The 14,483-nt window shown below is 42.5% G+C and overlaps 1 protein-coding gene across 1 annotated transcript in view; it reads left to right on the forward strand.

Moving 5' to 3' along the window:
- Nucleotides 1–14,073, forward strand: part of LOC124545969 (U-scoloptoxin(16)-Er12a-like) — a 113,115-nt gene extending 99,042 nt beyond the window's left edge. The window contains exon 4 of the mRNA XM_047124933.1: nt 13,821–14,073. Within this exon, the coding sequence (XP_046980889.1) occupies nt 13,821–13,923 (103 nt within the window). The 3' untranslated portion in view covers nt 13,924–14,073. The remainder of the gene's footprint in view (nt 1–13,820) is intronic.
- Nucleotides 14,074–14,483: the final 410 nt, after the last annotated feature.

The following is a 14,483-nucleotide window of genomic DNA, read 5'->3' on the forward strand; positions in this document are numbered from 1 at the left end:
GTGACATGACTGTATGCTCACAAACTACGATGTTAATCTATACTTAGCCGCGCGGGATTAGCCGAGCGGTCTGAGGCGCTGCAGTCATAGACTGTGCGACTAATCCCAGCGGAGGTCCGAGTCCTCCCTCGGGCATGGGTGTGTGTGTTTGTCCTTAGGATAATTTAGGTTAAGTAGTGTGTAAGCTTAGGGACTGATGACCTTAGCAGTTAAGTCCCGTAAGATTTCACACACATTTTAATCTATACTCAAGCTCGATTTTTCGTCATACACAAACGTTTACACATACACAAGACAGAATATGCATAAAAAAAAATTGACGGAAAAATGGCAACACCAAACAATAATTAATGAAGAGCAATAAAATTTCGGGAATACACTTAGCTGGATAATGTATTTAACTGATAAATTTTGCTAGATCATAGGTTAATGTAAGCTCGATATAAGCCATAACAAATGTGAAATACTAATGCATTAATAACCGGGTAACCGCCAGAATGTTGACTGCAATCGTGCACGCATTTTGTTCTACACGTGCCGGATGTCAGTTTGTGGGAGGGAGTTCCATGCCTTTTGGTCACTCAGACCAGAGACTCTGTTTGTTGATGATGCTGGAGCTGTCGTCCGTTGATGTTCCACATGTGCTCTATTGGAGACAGATCTGCTGATCGAGCAGGCCAAGACAACATGTCGACACTTCGTACAGCTTGTTGGGTTACAACAGCGGCATATGGGCGAGCATTATCCTGTTGGAAAACACCGTCCGGATTGCTGTTCATGAATGGCAGCACATGAGCTCGAATCACCAGATTGGCGGGCAATTTTGCAATCAGTTTGCATGGGATAACCACGAGAGAACTCCTGCTGTCATATGAAATCGCACCCCAAACCATAAGTCCAGATGTAGTCTAGTGCGTCTAGCAATCAGAGAGGTTGGTTGCAGGGCCTCCAGTGCCCCCCTCCTAACGAAGACACAGCCGTCACTGGTACGACGCAGAACCAGCTTTCATCAGATAATACTACAGGTCTCCAACCTGCCCTCCAGTGAGAGCTCTTGCTTGACACCACTGAAGTCGCAAGCGGTGGTTTGCGGTCGGTGGAATGTACGCTGCAAAATGACACTATGGTGCCAACTGCTGCTCAAATTGCTGCTGCTGATACAATACAATGTGCCAGAGCCACACACCGAACACGATGGCATGCCTACTCGGCAGTATCACGTGGCCGTCTGGAGCCCAGTCTTCTCGCGACCGTGCATTCTGGTGATCACCGCTGCCAGCAGTCACTACAGTGGCTACATTCCTGCCAAGTCTTTCTTCAGTAGCGCAGAAGGACCATACAGCTTCGTGTAGCCCTTTCACAAGACCTCGTTCAGACTCTGTGAGGTATTGATAATAGCGTCTTCGTAGTTTTAAAGGCATTCTTGATTAAAATCAACTCACCATGTGCAACCTCAAAGGTAACTAACGCACACGACCGTAAAGCAAACCTGCTAGTAGCGCTACTCTTATGCGACAGGCGCAAAATTTCATTACACATCATCTTTGAGATTTATAAAAATGCCTACCAACTTTCCTTTATGTCACACAATGTCTTCTTGGTGTTTCGATTTTTCTCCATCAGTGTAGGATGAAAAACTTTTTACGCTGTGTGACATTGTGCAAGTCCTACCATATCTCACCGAAACCACTATTCGACATCATCAGATGGTCATACTTACCGTCGTTCTGCTGCAAGATGCGGCTGGCGACATGTACACAACCACGTCCAAATTTATCGACACGGTTACGTTAGTGCCAGCAGTCTCGTCGTGCTGCACCGACGGCTTCGCCAGAGAGTTAGCTTAGTGAGACTTGCCGTGGTGGTAACATGACTCCACAGAAATATTATTCTCGGAAGTATTGAGCCGTTTGGGACTACTCGAACAGACGCATAACTACCTATAGTTGGGCTATGCTTTAGAAGTAGTAATTCAGCAACAAGCCGTTAGTTATTCGTCAAAGGCGTATTCGACAAAGTTAGACAGGAAGCTAGTCAATTAGTCTGTAACAAGCAGTGAATTAGACACGTGACATAAACAATGGTAAAAACCTCAAAAACGTCGCAGAGATTAGGAAATATTTCCTTAAGTTCGTTAGTGGTTAAAAATTAAAAGCTTGCTGATCAACACTTAAACTGTGTACTCCATTAGTAGTCCCTACTGCTAATATTTGTCTAAGACACAGAAATGGCCTACACGAAGTTTTGAACGACCCGCTCCTGAAGAAATGCCTGATTACGTAATACTTGAGTGCCAGATGTTCTGACGGAAGACAGACGTTGACAGTAACATAAGTGGAATAATGATGGAAGCCGAAGAAATGAATTAAAATTTGTGTCATTGCCACGACTTGAACTCTTAGCTAGGCAAGAATGATAGCCATTGCACTACTGCAGCACTATGGATGAGATTGCTACACGGAATATCCAAGTCCAATACCCTTCCCAGCACAAACTTCAATTCATATCTGCTGCTTATTTTCCCTTTCTTAGATTAGCACTAGCGCCGAGGCTCCCTGGCATTGGAATAGCACTATCAGTCCTGCCTAGTAAGTAAGGAGACATGGGTTCAAGTCCAGGCTGTGGCACGGATTTCAACTCATTTCTTCGGCCTACATCGTTATCATAGATAAAGGTGAGACTCAATTGTCTCAAGCAAAATTTAATTACAAGATCCAACGCTGGGATGCTATTCCAATGCCAGAGAGCCTTGGCAGTAGTGATGATCTAAGAACGGGAAGAAAAGGACAGTATATTAAGTTTGTGTTGCGGAGGGCATTGGACTTGAGTAATCCATGCAGCAACGTAGCGACAGTGCTGTGGTGGTATAGTGGCTAGCATTCCTGCCTATTAAACAACGAGACCAGGGTTCAACTGCTGGCCGTGGTACAGCTTTTAATTCATATCTTCAGCGTCCATCATTATAGTGGATAAAGATGAGACTCAAATGCCTCAATGAAAATTTAATTATAACTGGAACAGACACAAAGATAAATTTACTGAACTTAATGACACAGGAGACATTAAGAAAGCTAACAATGTCTTTCAAGGACAATGAAATTAAGTAATGTACAGGAAAGGACAGTTAATTTTATAGTGGCTACTTGTCAGCCAATGCTGGTACACCATCAGCCATTAGAGAGGCTTCAGTGGAAGGGCCGCCGACTGACAGCCTACAGCACCTACCAGAGGGAGACAAGAACCCACAGCTAGTATGATCTGGAACAATGCGTATTATTTTCCATTGATGGTGTAATGATAGCACGAATGGTTGTTCGTGTTGTTTTAGGATTTTTTTCAAATTTAAATTGGCAGTAGGTGTTTAATTTGAAAATGCGGTAGAATAGTATCTAATGCTAGTAATTTGTAGTAGTTGCTGTCTATGGTGAAGCCAGGAATTCCCCTACTGTGGTGAAAAATGACCAAAGAGATTGATAAATAAACTGATGAAAGTTTTGCTTCACCCGCATATCTGTGAATGCTATTGGTTTCAAGTCGAGCAGGGAATGAAAGAATTGAGTCATACGAACCTAAAGAAAAAACTATTAATTGCTGGAAATAAACACAGGGAGATGAACTCCTCATCTCTTCAACGGTGAACTAGACAAAGTAAAAAGAGAATGGCGGAAGGAGTAAGCTAGACAGAGACTTTCAAGTGGTGTCTATCAGCGGCGCAGATACATTGGGTTCAGTGCTGATTGCCTAGTATTCGCGACGATCTGACACTTCTGTAGAGTTCAGTAGAAACTTCAGTGAATCAGCTCAATGTTCTCATTCAAGAAGCAGCAAATACAGTGCTAAATATGTCTCTTGAAAAAACACAATAAATCATATCAGTGATCCTTCACCTACATTGCATCTTGAGGGAGAAATCGAGAATACCGACAGCTTTAAGCTCCTGGGAGAACTGCTGGGACCCAGTCTGTCCGAGCATTATCGAATGAAGAGGTTGGAACTGGCATGTCAACTGACCATAAGCCCCTATAACAAAAAGAGTCTTTCGTCTAACACAAAAATGAACCACTACCAGACAGTCATCTGCTCTGGAGCCGTATATGCTGCGTAGGCTTAAATTCAAAGAAATAGTATCGGCAGCAATTGAGAGATTTATACCAAATAAATTAACAAACGATGGAGCTGATCCTCCTTGATACACAAAACAGGTTAGAACAGTGTTGCAGAAACAACGAAACAAACATGCCAAATTTAAACACGCAATATCCCCAAGATTGGCGATCTTTTATAGAAGCTCGAAATTTAGCGTGGACTTCAATGCGAGATGCTTATAACCGTTTCCACAACGAAACTTTGTCTCGAAACCTGGCAGAAAATCCATAGAGATTCTGGTCGTATGTGAAATATGTTAGCGGCAGGAAACAATCAATGTCTTCTCTGGGCGATAGCAATGGAGATACTATCGAAGACAGTGCTGCCATAGCAGAGTTACTAAACACAGCCTTGCGAAATGCCTTCACAAAAGAAGACGAAGCAAATATTCCAGAATTCGAATCGAGAACAGCTGCAAACATGAGTAACGTAGAAGTAAATATCCTCGCAGTAGTGAAGCAACTTAAACCACTTAAGGGGCTCCGGAACGCCCTATACTTGCAATGTTAAAATAACGCTTATAAATTACATCTTTCCTCACAAAGTATTTGAGGTACGAAGTTGAACTTTTTACAGATTATTTATTGGAATATGGGCTACAACTTAACACAGGGATTTTACAAAATTTTAGTTCAGTTATTAAAGATGATTTTTTTTCAATTGTAATGAAAATTCACAACATTTTTTTGCAATTTTTTATTTATATATTCAAAAATATACAGTTTTTTGGAAAAAGGCTGTGTTAAATTATGCAGAAGGTACTGTGTAACATTTACTGAAAGTTTGAAACAAATATGTTTGGAAGATCCTTAGAAAACATGTAATTAGTATGAGAAAATAAAAGTTTTGGGAATCGAGCGACAAAGATTGGATTAACTTTTTAGTGCATTCCAGGTCCATAGGATGGATTATCTTCATCCTCTGCAAACTCCTCCTCCAGCTTCCTCTTGTTCCTCCTCCTGTTTACTCTTGCTTGTATTTCTAGACTCTTTACAGCCCTGTCTGCAGCCCGAAGGCGTTCCTTGTCTAAAGCATCACTCGTTGTTGTGTTCGTAGATTTTGCTACCATTTTCTTCAGTTGCAGCTACTGCAACACTGTTCGAAAAGGTGGTCATGTATGAACACTTATCACATTTCAGTTGTATTTCACTAGCAAGTCCTACGTGCTTTATTATGGAGAGTTCCAGACCAACTTCACTACAATTAATACATCTTACACAGTTTGAAAAAATTCCTTTGAGAACCGACATATCAAATATTTCATTCACATCCGATTCGCCCATAAAACATTCATAGTTTTCACTCATTGAACCAAGCTTCTTCTGTGAAGTATTTTCTTTCCCACTTTGACTGCTATGGGCAGGTGTACTTGAGACCTTCGGTTCACTCACTTGGTTATCGTCTTTATTGTTTACAGTAATAACACATACCTTTGGCTTTCCAACATTTCTCCTTTTCTTAAAAGCCTTCAGAGGATTTCTAATAACTTTACTTTTACTCATTATTATACTTCAACAAAACAGAGACTCAAGAAACAGAATTAATTACGAATATTTTCGAGATAACGACAGAGTAAATAAACATGAAACAATCGACAATCACACCAGCGATATATATTGAACCATCACAGGTTAGCCACAACACATACTTTATCTCACATCACTAAAATGTACCTGATGAACACGGACGTTAATAATAACACCATTTGACAGCAGTTTAACAGCGCCACAGTGGATCACGCCCATGTAGAACACATTTCAAAAAAAATTTAAAAATAGTTGTAGTCTTCGGAATTGAATAAATTATATATCTATTAAAAGGTAATAGTCTGCAGATTCAGAAAACGCAAAAAAGTAAAAATTGAACTTTTCATGATTTTGAGCCTTTCCGGAGCCCCTTAACAAAAGCAAGTCTTCTGGTCCGGACTGTATACCAGTTAGGTTCCTTTCGGAGTATACTGATGCATTAGCTCCATACCTAACAATCATATACAACCGTTCGTTCGACGAAAGATCCGTACCCAAAGACTGGAAAGTTGCACAGGTCACACCAATATTCAAGAAAGGTAATAGGAGTAATCCACTAAATTACATCGTTAACGTCGATATACAGTAGGATTTTGGAACATATATTGTGTTCGAACTTTATGAATTACCTCGAAGGAAATGGTTTATTGACATACATGGGTTTAGAAAACATCGTTCCTGTGAAACACAACTAGCTCTTTATTCACATGAAGTGTTGAGTGCTATTGACAAGGGATTTCAGATCGATTCCGTATTTCTGGATTTCCAGAATGCTTTTGACACTGGGCCGGCCGGAGTGGCCGAGCGGTTCTGGACGCTTCAGTCTGGATCCGCGCGATCCCTGCGGTCGCAGGTTCGAATCCTGCCTCGGGCATGGATGTGTGTGATGTCCTTAGGTTAGTTAGGTTTAAGTAGTTCTAAGTTCTAGGGGACTGATGACTTCAGCTGTTAAGTCCCATAGTGCTCAGAGCCATTTGAGCCATTTTGACACTGTACTACACAAGCGGCTCGTAGGGAAATTGCGTTCTTATGGAATATCGTCTCAGTTATGTGACTGGATTTGTGATTTCCTGTCAGAGAGGTCACAGTTCGTAGTAATTGACGCAAAGTCATCGAGTAAAACAGAAGTAATTTCTGGCGTTCCCCAAGGTAGTGTTATAGGTCCTTTGCTGTTCCTTATCTATATAAACGATTTGGAAGACAATCTGAGCAGCCGTCTTCGGTTGTTTGCAGCTGACGCTGTCGTTTATCGACTAATAAAGTCATTAGAAGATCAAAACAGCTGCAACCCGATTTAGAAAAGATACCAGGATGATGCGAAAAGTGGCAGTTGACCCTAAATAACGAAAAGTGTGAGGTCATCCACATGAGTGCTAAAAGGATCTCGTTAAACTTCGGTTACACGATAGATCAGTCTAATCTAAAGGTCGTAAATTCAACTAAATACCTAAGTATTACAATTACGAACAACTTAAATTGAAAGGAACACATAGAAAATGTTGTGTGAAAGGCTAACCAAAGACGGCGTTTTATTGGCAGGACACTTAGAAAATGTAACAGACCTACTAAGGAGGCTGGCTACATTACGCTTGTCCGTCCTCTTTTAGAATACTGCTGTGCGGTGTGGGATCCTTACCAGATAGGAGTGACGGAGTAAATCGAAAAATTTCAAAGAACGGCAGCACGATTTTTTATTATCGCGAAATATGGGAGACAGTGTCACAGAAATGATACAGGATTTGAGCTGGACGTTGCGACGGAATCTTCTCCCAAATTTCCAATCACCAACTTTCTCCTCCGAATGCGAAAGTATTTTGTTGACACCGACCTACATAGGGAGGAACGATCACCACGATAAAATAAGGGAAATCAGAGCTCGTACGGGAAGATATAGTTCATTCTTTCCGCACGCTATACATTGGAATAACAGAGAATTGTGAAGGTGGTTCGATGAAACCTCTGCCAGGCACTTAAACGTGATTTGAAGAGTATCCATGTAGATGTAGAGTGTCTAGTACTCAAAAGGTAGGGTCTCACAGAGAAACTTAAGATTCAGGAGAGAAAGATAATGAGGAAGATTCGGGAACCAGTCGAGGAAATTAACAAATATAAAAGACGACCAAACAGCAACTCTAGAAATACTCTGAAAAAATCATGGACGTGGTTAGGAACATATCTACATGATGCATCGCAGCAGGTTGACCAGTCAGCTTCTCGATTACTGATGAAAGAAGATGACCAAGTCACCATGACTGGCGGAAATGATAGAAGATCTGCAGAAATTGCGAGCTACCAGAGAATCCGAAGCTACGGGACGAACATCAAAACCCACCCCAAACACAGTAATTGAATTTCGTGGTCGTCAGATGGCTTATATGGAAGAAGAAGAAGAAGAAGAAGAAGAAGAAAAGAGAGATAATCTGTCTAAAAATGTTGAGCTGTGGAATCAAAATACGAGGGGTGTTCAGAAAGTAGGATCCGATCGGTCGCGAAATGGAAACGACTATGAAAATCCGATAAAGCTTTGCACAGATGCATTGTGCAGTGTATGATCCTAGACAGCATCACCTCGTTCTTCTCATTTTTGAGCTCACAGTGAGCGCGTAAAGATGTCTAGAAAATAGTGTCTCCCACCAAACACGAGTACCTGATGCGAAATTTCGCCTGAAGCTATGCAGCCAACATTACATAACTGTCATGCGGTTTCTTCTTTAAGACAATTCTCAGCCGCATTCTGCAGGGGCAATCAAGATTCTCCTGCATCGTTTTCAATTGGAAATGTCTGATTACCCACAATACAGACCGTAATTGTCTCACTTTGAGTTTTATCTCTGCTCACATGAACCGTTGACTATGAAGACAACATTTTGGCACAGACAACGAACTGTAGGCCAGCGTAGAGAATTGGCGGGAAGCACTGGCGGCTGCCTTCAATGATGAGGGTATTGGAAAGTTGGTACAACGCTACGACAAATGTCTAAGTCAGAACGGTGACTACGTAGAGAAGTAGTTGGAAGGTGTAGCTAACTGTTACAAATAAAACATTTCTGATTTTCACTGTGGTTTCCATTTCTCGATCAGTCGGAACTTACTTTCTGGACAGCCCTCGCATGCTGCTGGGTAGCATCCAATATCCTGTTGCTCAACCTTATACATTGTAATAAGCTTGGCTCCTCCTTGGCATGGTATCCACAGCGTAGAAAGGACGTTGATGTTCAAGGCTGCCCAAGTCTCCGAGGACGGTCCTTCTGAGCTCATGCTGTGCATGAAGAGGGTTCCTGCGATGGTGCACTGCAAGTTTCAACTTGGTCCCAAGCGTGCTTAACCAGGTTATCGTCAACATATACGCCAGATTAGTCAATTCGGTTGATTCTTACCTCCGGAAGGAAGATGATTACGAATTGCAAGCAATGTCTTCTTGCATTATCGTCTCGAAAGATGAATACATCACAACTTGATAGCGATTCCGACGTCCGTACACGATACCGTCCCAAAACTGACGCACCTCATAGCTGAATCTTTGAGACTGTATGCGAAGGACATGCGTTCGTACCTGGCCACCTACAGGCTTTTCCACGGGACTCATCAGATGCCATACAAATGCTGCTCTCGTCAATGAAGATAACCCGACACCATCAATTCGCTTTCCACTGCAGTTTTCCGCTGCTCACCTTCTTCGCGCACTACTGTTCTAGAGGTTCCGTACTTTTGTTTGTAATGGACGCCTAGCAGGCACAATTGATAGTGTAGAGGCGCTTACATACTATCTGTGTACACATATCTCAGCCAGTTACCTCTAAAAAAGCAGTTAGATCAGCTGCCTTCTCCTCAGGTTGTCCAATAGCCATAATTTGCAGCAGCGATTGTCAGCCAGTGTTGTTGACAGCTGGCGAGAAAGAACTTGGTGCATCACGACAGTGGTTTAAAGTTAGAATAACGCCGCTGTAGTGTACTCCAATGCGGTGATCCCGTGATGAAACACGCTGCTCTTCGTTGGATATTCCCTATCTCCTCTACCAGTCCTACCTGATAGGGATCTCAGATAGATGACAAATACTCAAGAATCTGGGGAACAAGCGCCTTATAAGCCATTTCTTTCGTGCTTAAGTTACATTTCCTTAAGATTCTTCCGATGAATGAGAGTCTGGTGTCTGCTTTTCCCACTATCTGTTTTATGTGGTTATTCCACTTAAGGTCGTTCTGGATAGTTATTCCTAGATATTTTACGGCAGACGCTGTCTCCAGCTGTTTGTCATTAATAGTGTAGCAGCACAGTAGTGGATTTATTTTCCTATATATGCGCAATATGTTACATTTATTTACGTCCAGGGTCAACCGCCAGGGTCTGCACCATTCATCAATTCTCTGTAGGTGGTTCAGCAAATTCTTACTATCTTCTGGCGTTGCTACTTTGGTACAGACAACTGCATCATCTGTGAATAGCCTTAAAGAGCATCCGACGCTTTCTACTAGATCATTTATTTGTATTGTAAACAGCAATGGTCCTTTCACACTTCCCTGTAGTTCTCCGGATATTACCTTTACATCTGTTGATTTCGTTTCGTTAAGAGCGATGTGTTGAGTCCTATCTGCAAGAAAGTCTTGAATCCAATCGCAGGTCTGCTCCGATACTGCGTAAGCTCGTATTTTTTTCATTAAACGACAATGCGGGACTCTGTCAAATGCGTTATTGAAATCAAAGAACACGGCACCAGTCTGAGCGCCGTTGTCCACTGTGTTGTGGATCTCATGGAGGAACAGAGCGAGCTGAGTTTCGCGGGATCTCTGTTTACGGAATCTATGTTGATTTTTATAGAGGACATGTTCATTTTTCAACAACGTCATAATTCTTGAGCATAAAACATGTTCCATAATTCTACAACAGATTGACGTCAACGATATAGGTCTGTAATTGTATGGATCTGTCTTACGGCCTTTCTTAAAAACGGGAATAACCTGCACTTTTTTCGAGTCGTTAAGTGCCTTTCGTTGCTCAAGCGATCTACGATAAATTTCTGCTAGAAGGGGAACAAGTTCTTCGCATAATCTTTATAGAATCTTACAGGTATCCTATCTAGTCCTGACGCCTTTCCACTACTAAGCTATTGTAGCTGCTTCTCAATTCCGCGGTCGGTCATCTCAATGTCTGCCATTTCGACGTTCGTACGACGGTTGAAAGGAGGGACACTCTTACGATCTTCCGGGTTGAAACAACTTCGGAAGACCGAATTCAGTATTTCGGCCTTCGCTGTTATCTTCCGTTTCGGTGCCGGCGTGGTCGCTGAGAGAATGAATAGATGATTTTGACCCAGTCACTGATTTTACATACGACCAAGATCTCTTAGGGTCTTTATTCAGTTCGGTTGACAACGTCTTGCTTACAAAATCATTGAACGCTTCTCTCACTGCTCTCCTTACGCTCATTTTCACTTCGTTCAGCTTTTGTCTGTCAGCTAGGTTTTTACTTCTCTTGAATCTGAGATGAAGTGCTCTCTGTTTACGTAGCGATTTTCTAATATGGCTATTAAAACATGATGGATCTTTCACATCCCTTAAAACCTCACTCGGAACATATATCACGCAGACAGTTCACAGAGACATGTGCTATATTTGCACGAGTATTGTTCTCTTAAAAAGTGTATCCACGATACTGTCGCATGAGAGGTAACACGAAAGGATATGAGGAGGCAGGATGTCTGTGGTGTACAGTTGTAGCGCAGAGTTCCTACAGTCATTACCAGCAGTCACCTGAATCATACCCGATGGCTCTCCGCACCATGACGTTGTAACATAGCATTGTCTCTCTAAAACATTGGAAAAATTTACCTCTCTCGAGATCGCCTCCGTAGGCTTCCAAATGTTGCAACTCGCTGACCATGGTTATCCTGGGTAGAGCAGAACCGCGAGTCATCACTGAACACAATGCAACGCTGTTCATCTCCATATTCATCAGTTACGACGCCACTCCAAAAACAGCCGTGTGTGCTGTGGTTTTGCCGGGCAGTGTGGCCGAGCGGTTCTAGGCCCTTCAGTCTGGAACCGCGCGTCCGCTACGGTCGCAGGTTCGAATCCTGCCTCGGGCATGGATGTGTGTGATGTCCTTAGGTTAGTTAGGTTTAAGTAGTTCTAAGTTCTAGGGGACTTATGACCTCAGATGATGAGTCCCATAGTGCTCAGAGCCATTTGAACCATTTTTTTGTTGTGGTTTTACGCCAACCTAAGTATGTGATGGTAATTCCCTAGCCCAGCTGCTAGTCTCCGACCCATGTGCTTAATGACGCATAGTGTTTAATGACACACAGAGTTGTAAGGAGTCCGTTATTTGCTTTCGGATGGCAGTCCCAGATGTGAAGTGGTTAGTACTTGCTTGGTGCTCAACACGGCGCTCTTACCCTGTGGTGGCCAGACATTGGCGACTGGAAACTTGAGGACGACTATGCCTGCTCTCAAGTTCCCATGTAGTCCAACATCAGGCCACTGTCACATCCGAATGCCTCAAAGTCTGGACACTGCATGATTCGACGATCTGTCCAGATGGAGACCCACAATGAGACCCCTATTAAACTCAGTTAGGTGCTGATAATGCTGTCTTACACGAGTACGTTGCATCTCAGTGTCCTTGACAGTGATCACTTAACATCCGCCAATATGCACGCCCCCTTACGTACCTTTCCAGACCTGGTAACGACACTAGACAGTAAGACTGTTGATATTTTTAAAAACATTGGGAATCCGACATATCGATATTTGAAATATGATTTTACCGACTGCTGATATATCGAAGTGTGTATCGTTATGTATGTATGTCGACGGATGAAATATCGACGCACTGGTCTATAAAAATGTCGTCCACACATTGTAAATATACTGCCAGTTTTAGAACTGGATATTTAAGTATTGATTTATTATTAGATATTCTGTACATCAACATGCTAGCAACCTGCTTATCCCCCTCAGAGTAAGAATTGAAAGGAAAACGATGCACGTTCACGCCTGGGGATAACCACTTTGCTGACAATGGTAACTGCATATAACTGGCACAATAAAAGGTGTCCGATGGATCCTTTGTTAGGTTTCGTCACATATCGGACTTGCCTGGAACACTTCATGTCACCTTCTCTGTTTTTTCACTCCTGCAGACCCCAACGACCTAGCTGTTGTAGTGCCACAACTGCGTGCTGAAGGTAAACGTTGCAGTTTCTGTCCGTAAAGTCGAGCACCGTTTGCATCAGCATTTCCCCTCACACGTCTCCGCCAACCGCAAAGAGCAGTCTTGTCATCAGAGTTTTGTTCACAATTTTCGGCAACTGTTTCTGAAGAATGTCGATGTGAAGAAATAGCACACCAGTTGCGTTGAAAATTGTGCTCTTTCTTCGCGGAGGAATCTTGTTATCCCGTTCATACCCACCAGTACAATCGAATTCTTCTTTTCCACCACCTATACTCGCTTCACACATTCAAAGAGAAAGGTCGGACGTGATATTTTTTGGAAAAAATATCGATATTTGAATTAGAATGAGAATTAAAGCTCTGATGACTTAGCCGTTTGGTGTAACCGCGTGGTATAGGCCGCCATGCCACGGTCCGCGCGGCTCTCCCCTTCGGAGGTTCGAATCCTCCGTCGGGCATGGGTGTGTGTGTTGTCCTTAGCTTAAGTTAGTTTAAGTTAAATTAAGTAGTGTGTAAGCCTAGACACCGACGAATTCATCAGTTTGGTCCCATAGGAACTTATCACCACTACCATCTTATGATTTATATACCTACAGATTGTTTGTATGTGTACGAAGTTAGAATGACATCTGACCGTTTCTTCTGGGTTCTTCATTTTTTTGCTAAGCAGTGCGATGTAGTGATAGCTGCGGCAAAATAGATAAAATTACCAAATATGCAGCAACCAGTCGCAATTTTATGGTTTACGGTCGCAGCACGACTTGGGAACCACATGGAGCCCACCATTCAACCATTCAAAAATAGATAAAACACACATTATGTGAAATATAAGATTGTAGAGTTGTAGCATATCACAGTCTGTCTTAGATAGCAATTGATGGCCTTAATCTAATGAGGATGATAAATGACATGTTAGTATTAGCCGGCACTTGTTGCTGTTTAGCAGCCAGCACTGAGTGTGTCGTGCGCGTGTTGCAGGTGTGACCCAGTGACCCCGAAGAAGGGCTGCCGCATCGAGGAGGGCAACCGCAACGCCAAGTACCCGCGCTGCTGCGCCTCCCTCAGCTGCCCCGCCAACTGAACGTCGCGCGCACCTCGCACCCTGCATCACAGACGCCGCCGCTAACGTGTCCCACACACTCTGCTTCTTATCCACACTGTTTTGCTACAAAATATGTATTTTGCAGATATTATGTATGAAGTGGACAATAAAGTATTAAATTAACACTCACTGCTGTCTTCCTTTGTGTATCTCTATGAATTAGACAGAATACTATGAACACTCAGCTAACGTTACGCATGTTCGGCATCTGAAACAGCCATAATCTTCTGTGATCAATACACATAAAAGCATGAACTCTGATCAGATTATATGGAATCTCATGAAAAATAACATTTCCATTTCACTGAGGAATGCTGGAAGAGGGTGAGGGGATCTTATTTGTTTTTCCAATATTCACATCTTTCGATTATGTATAGGACAGAGAAGACACGTTATGACTTTCTGATGCTCAGAATACAATCAAGAACATTTCCTGCTATATGACAGGGGTTATTATCGACTTGACGCTTACTAATCGAGGATGATAAACGTACCTGCAACATCTAATGCTCACTCAAAATAGTTCTATAAATCTTAAC

The sequence above is a fragment of the Schistocerca americana genome, chromosome 8 (genome assembly GCF_021461395.2).
Source record: "Schistocerca americana isolate TAMUIC-IGC-003095 chromosome 8, iqSchAmer2.1, whole genome shotgun sequence".
NCBI classification, from domain to species: Eukaryota; Metazoa; Arthropoda; class Insecta; order Orthoptera; family Acrididae; genus Schistocerca; species Schistocerca americana.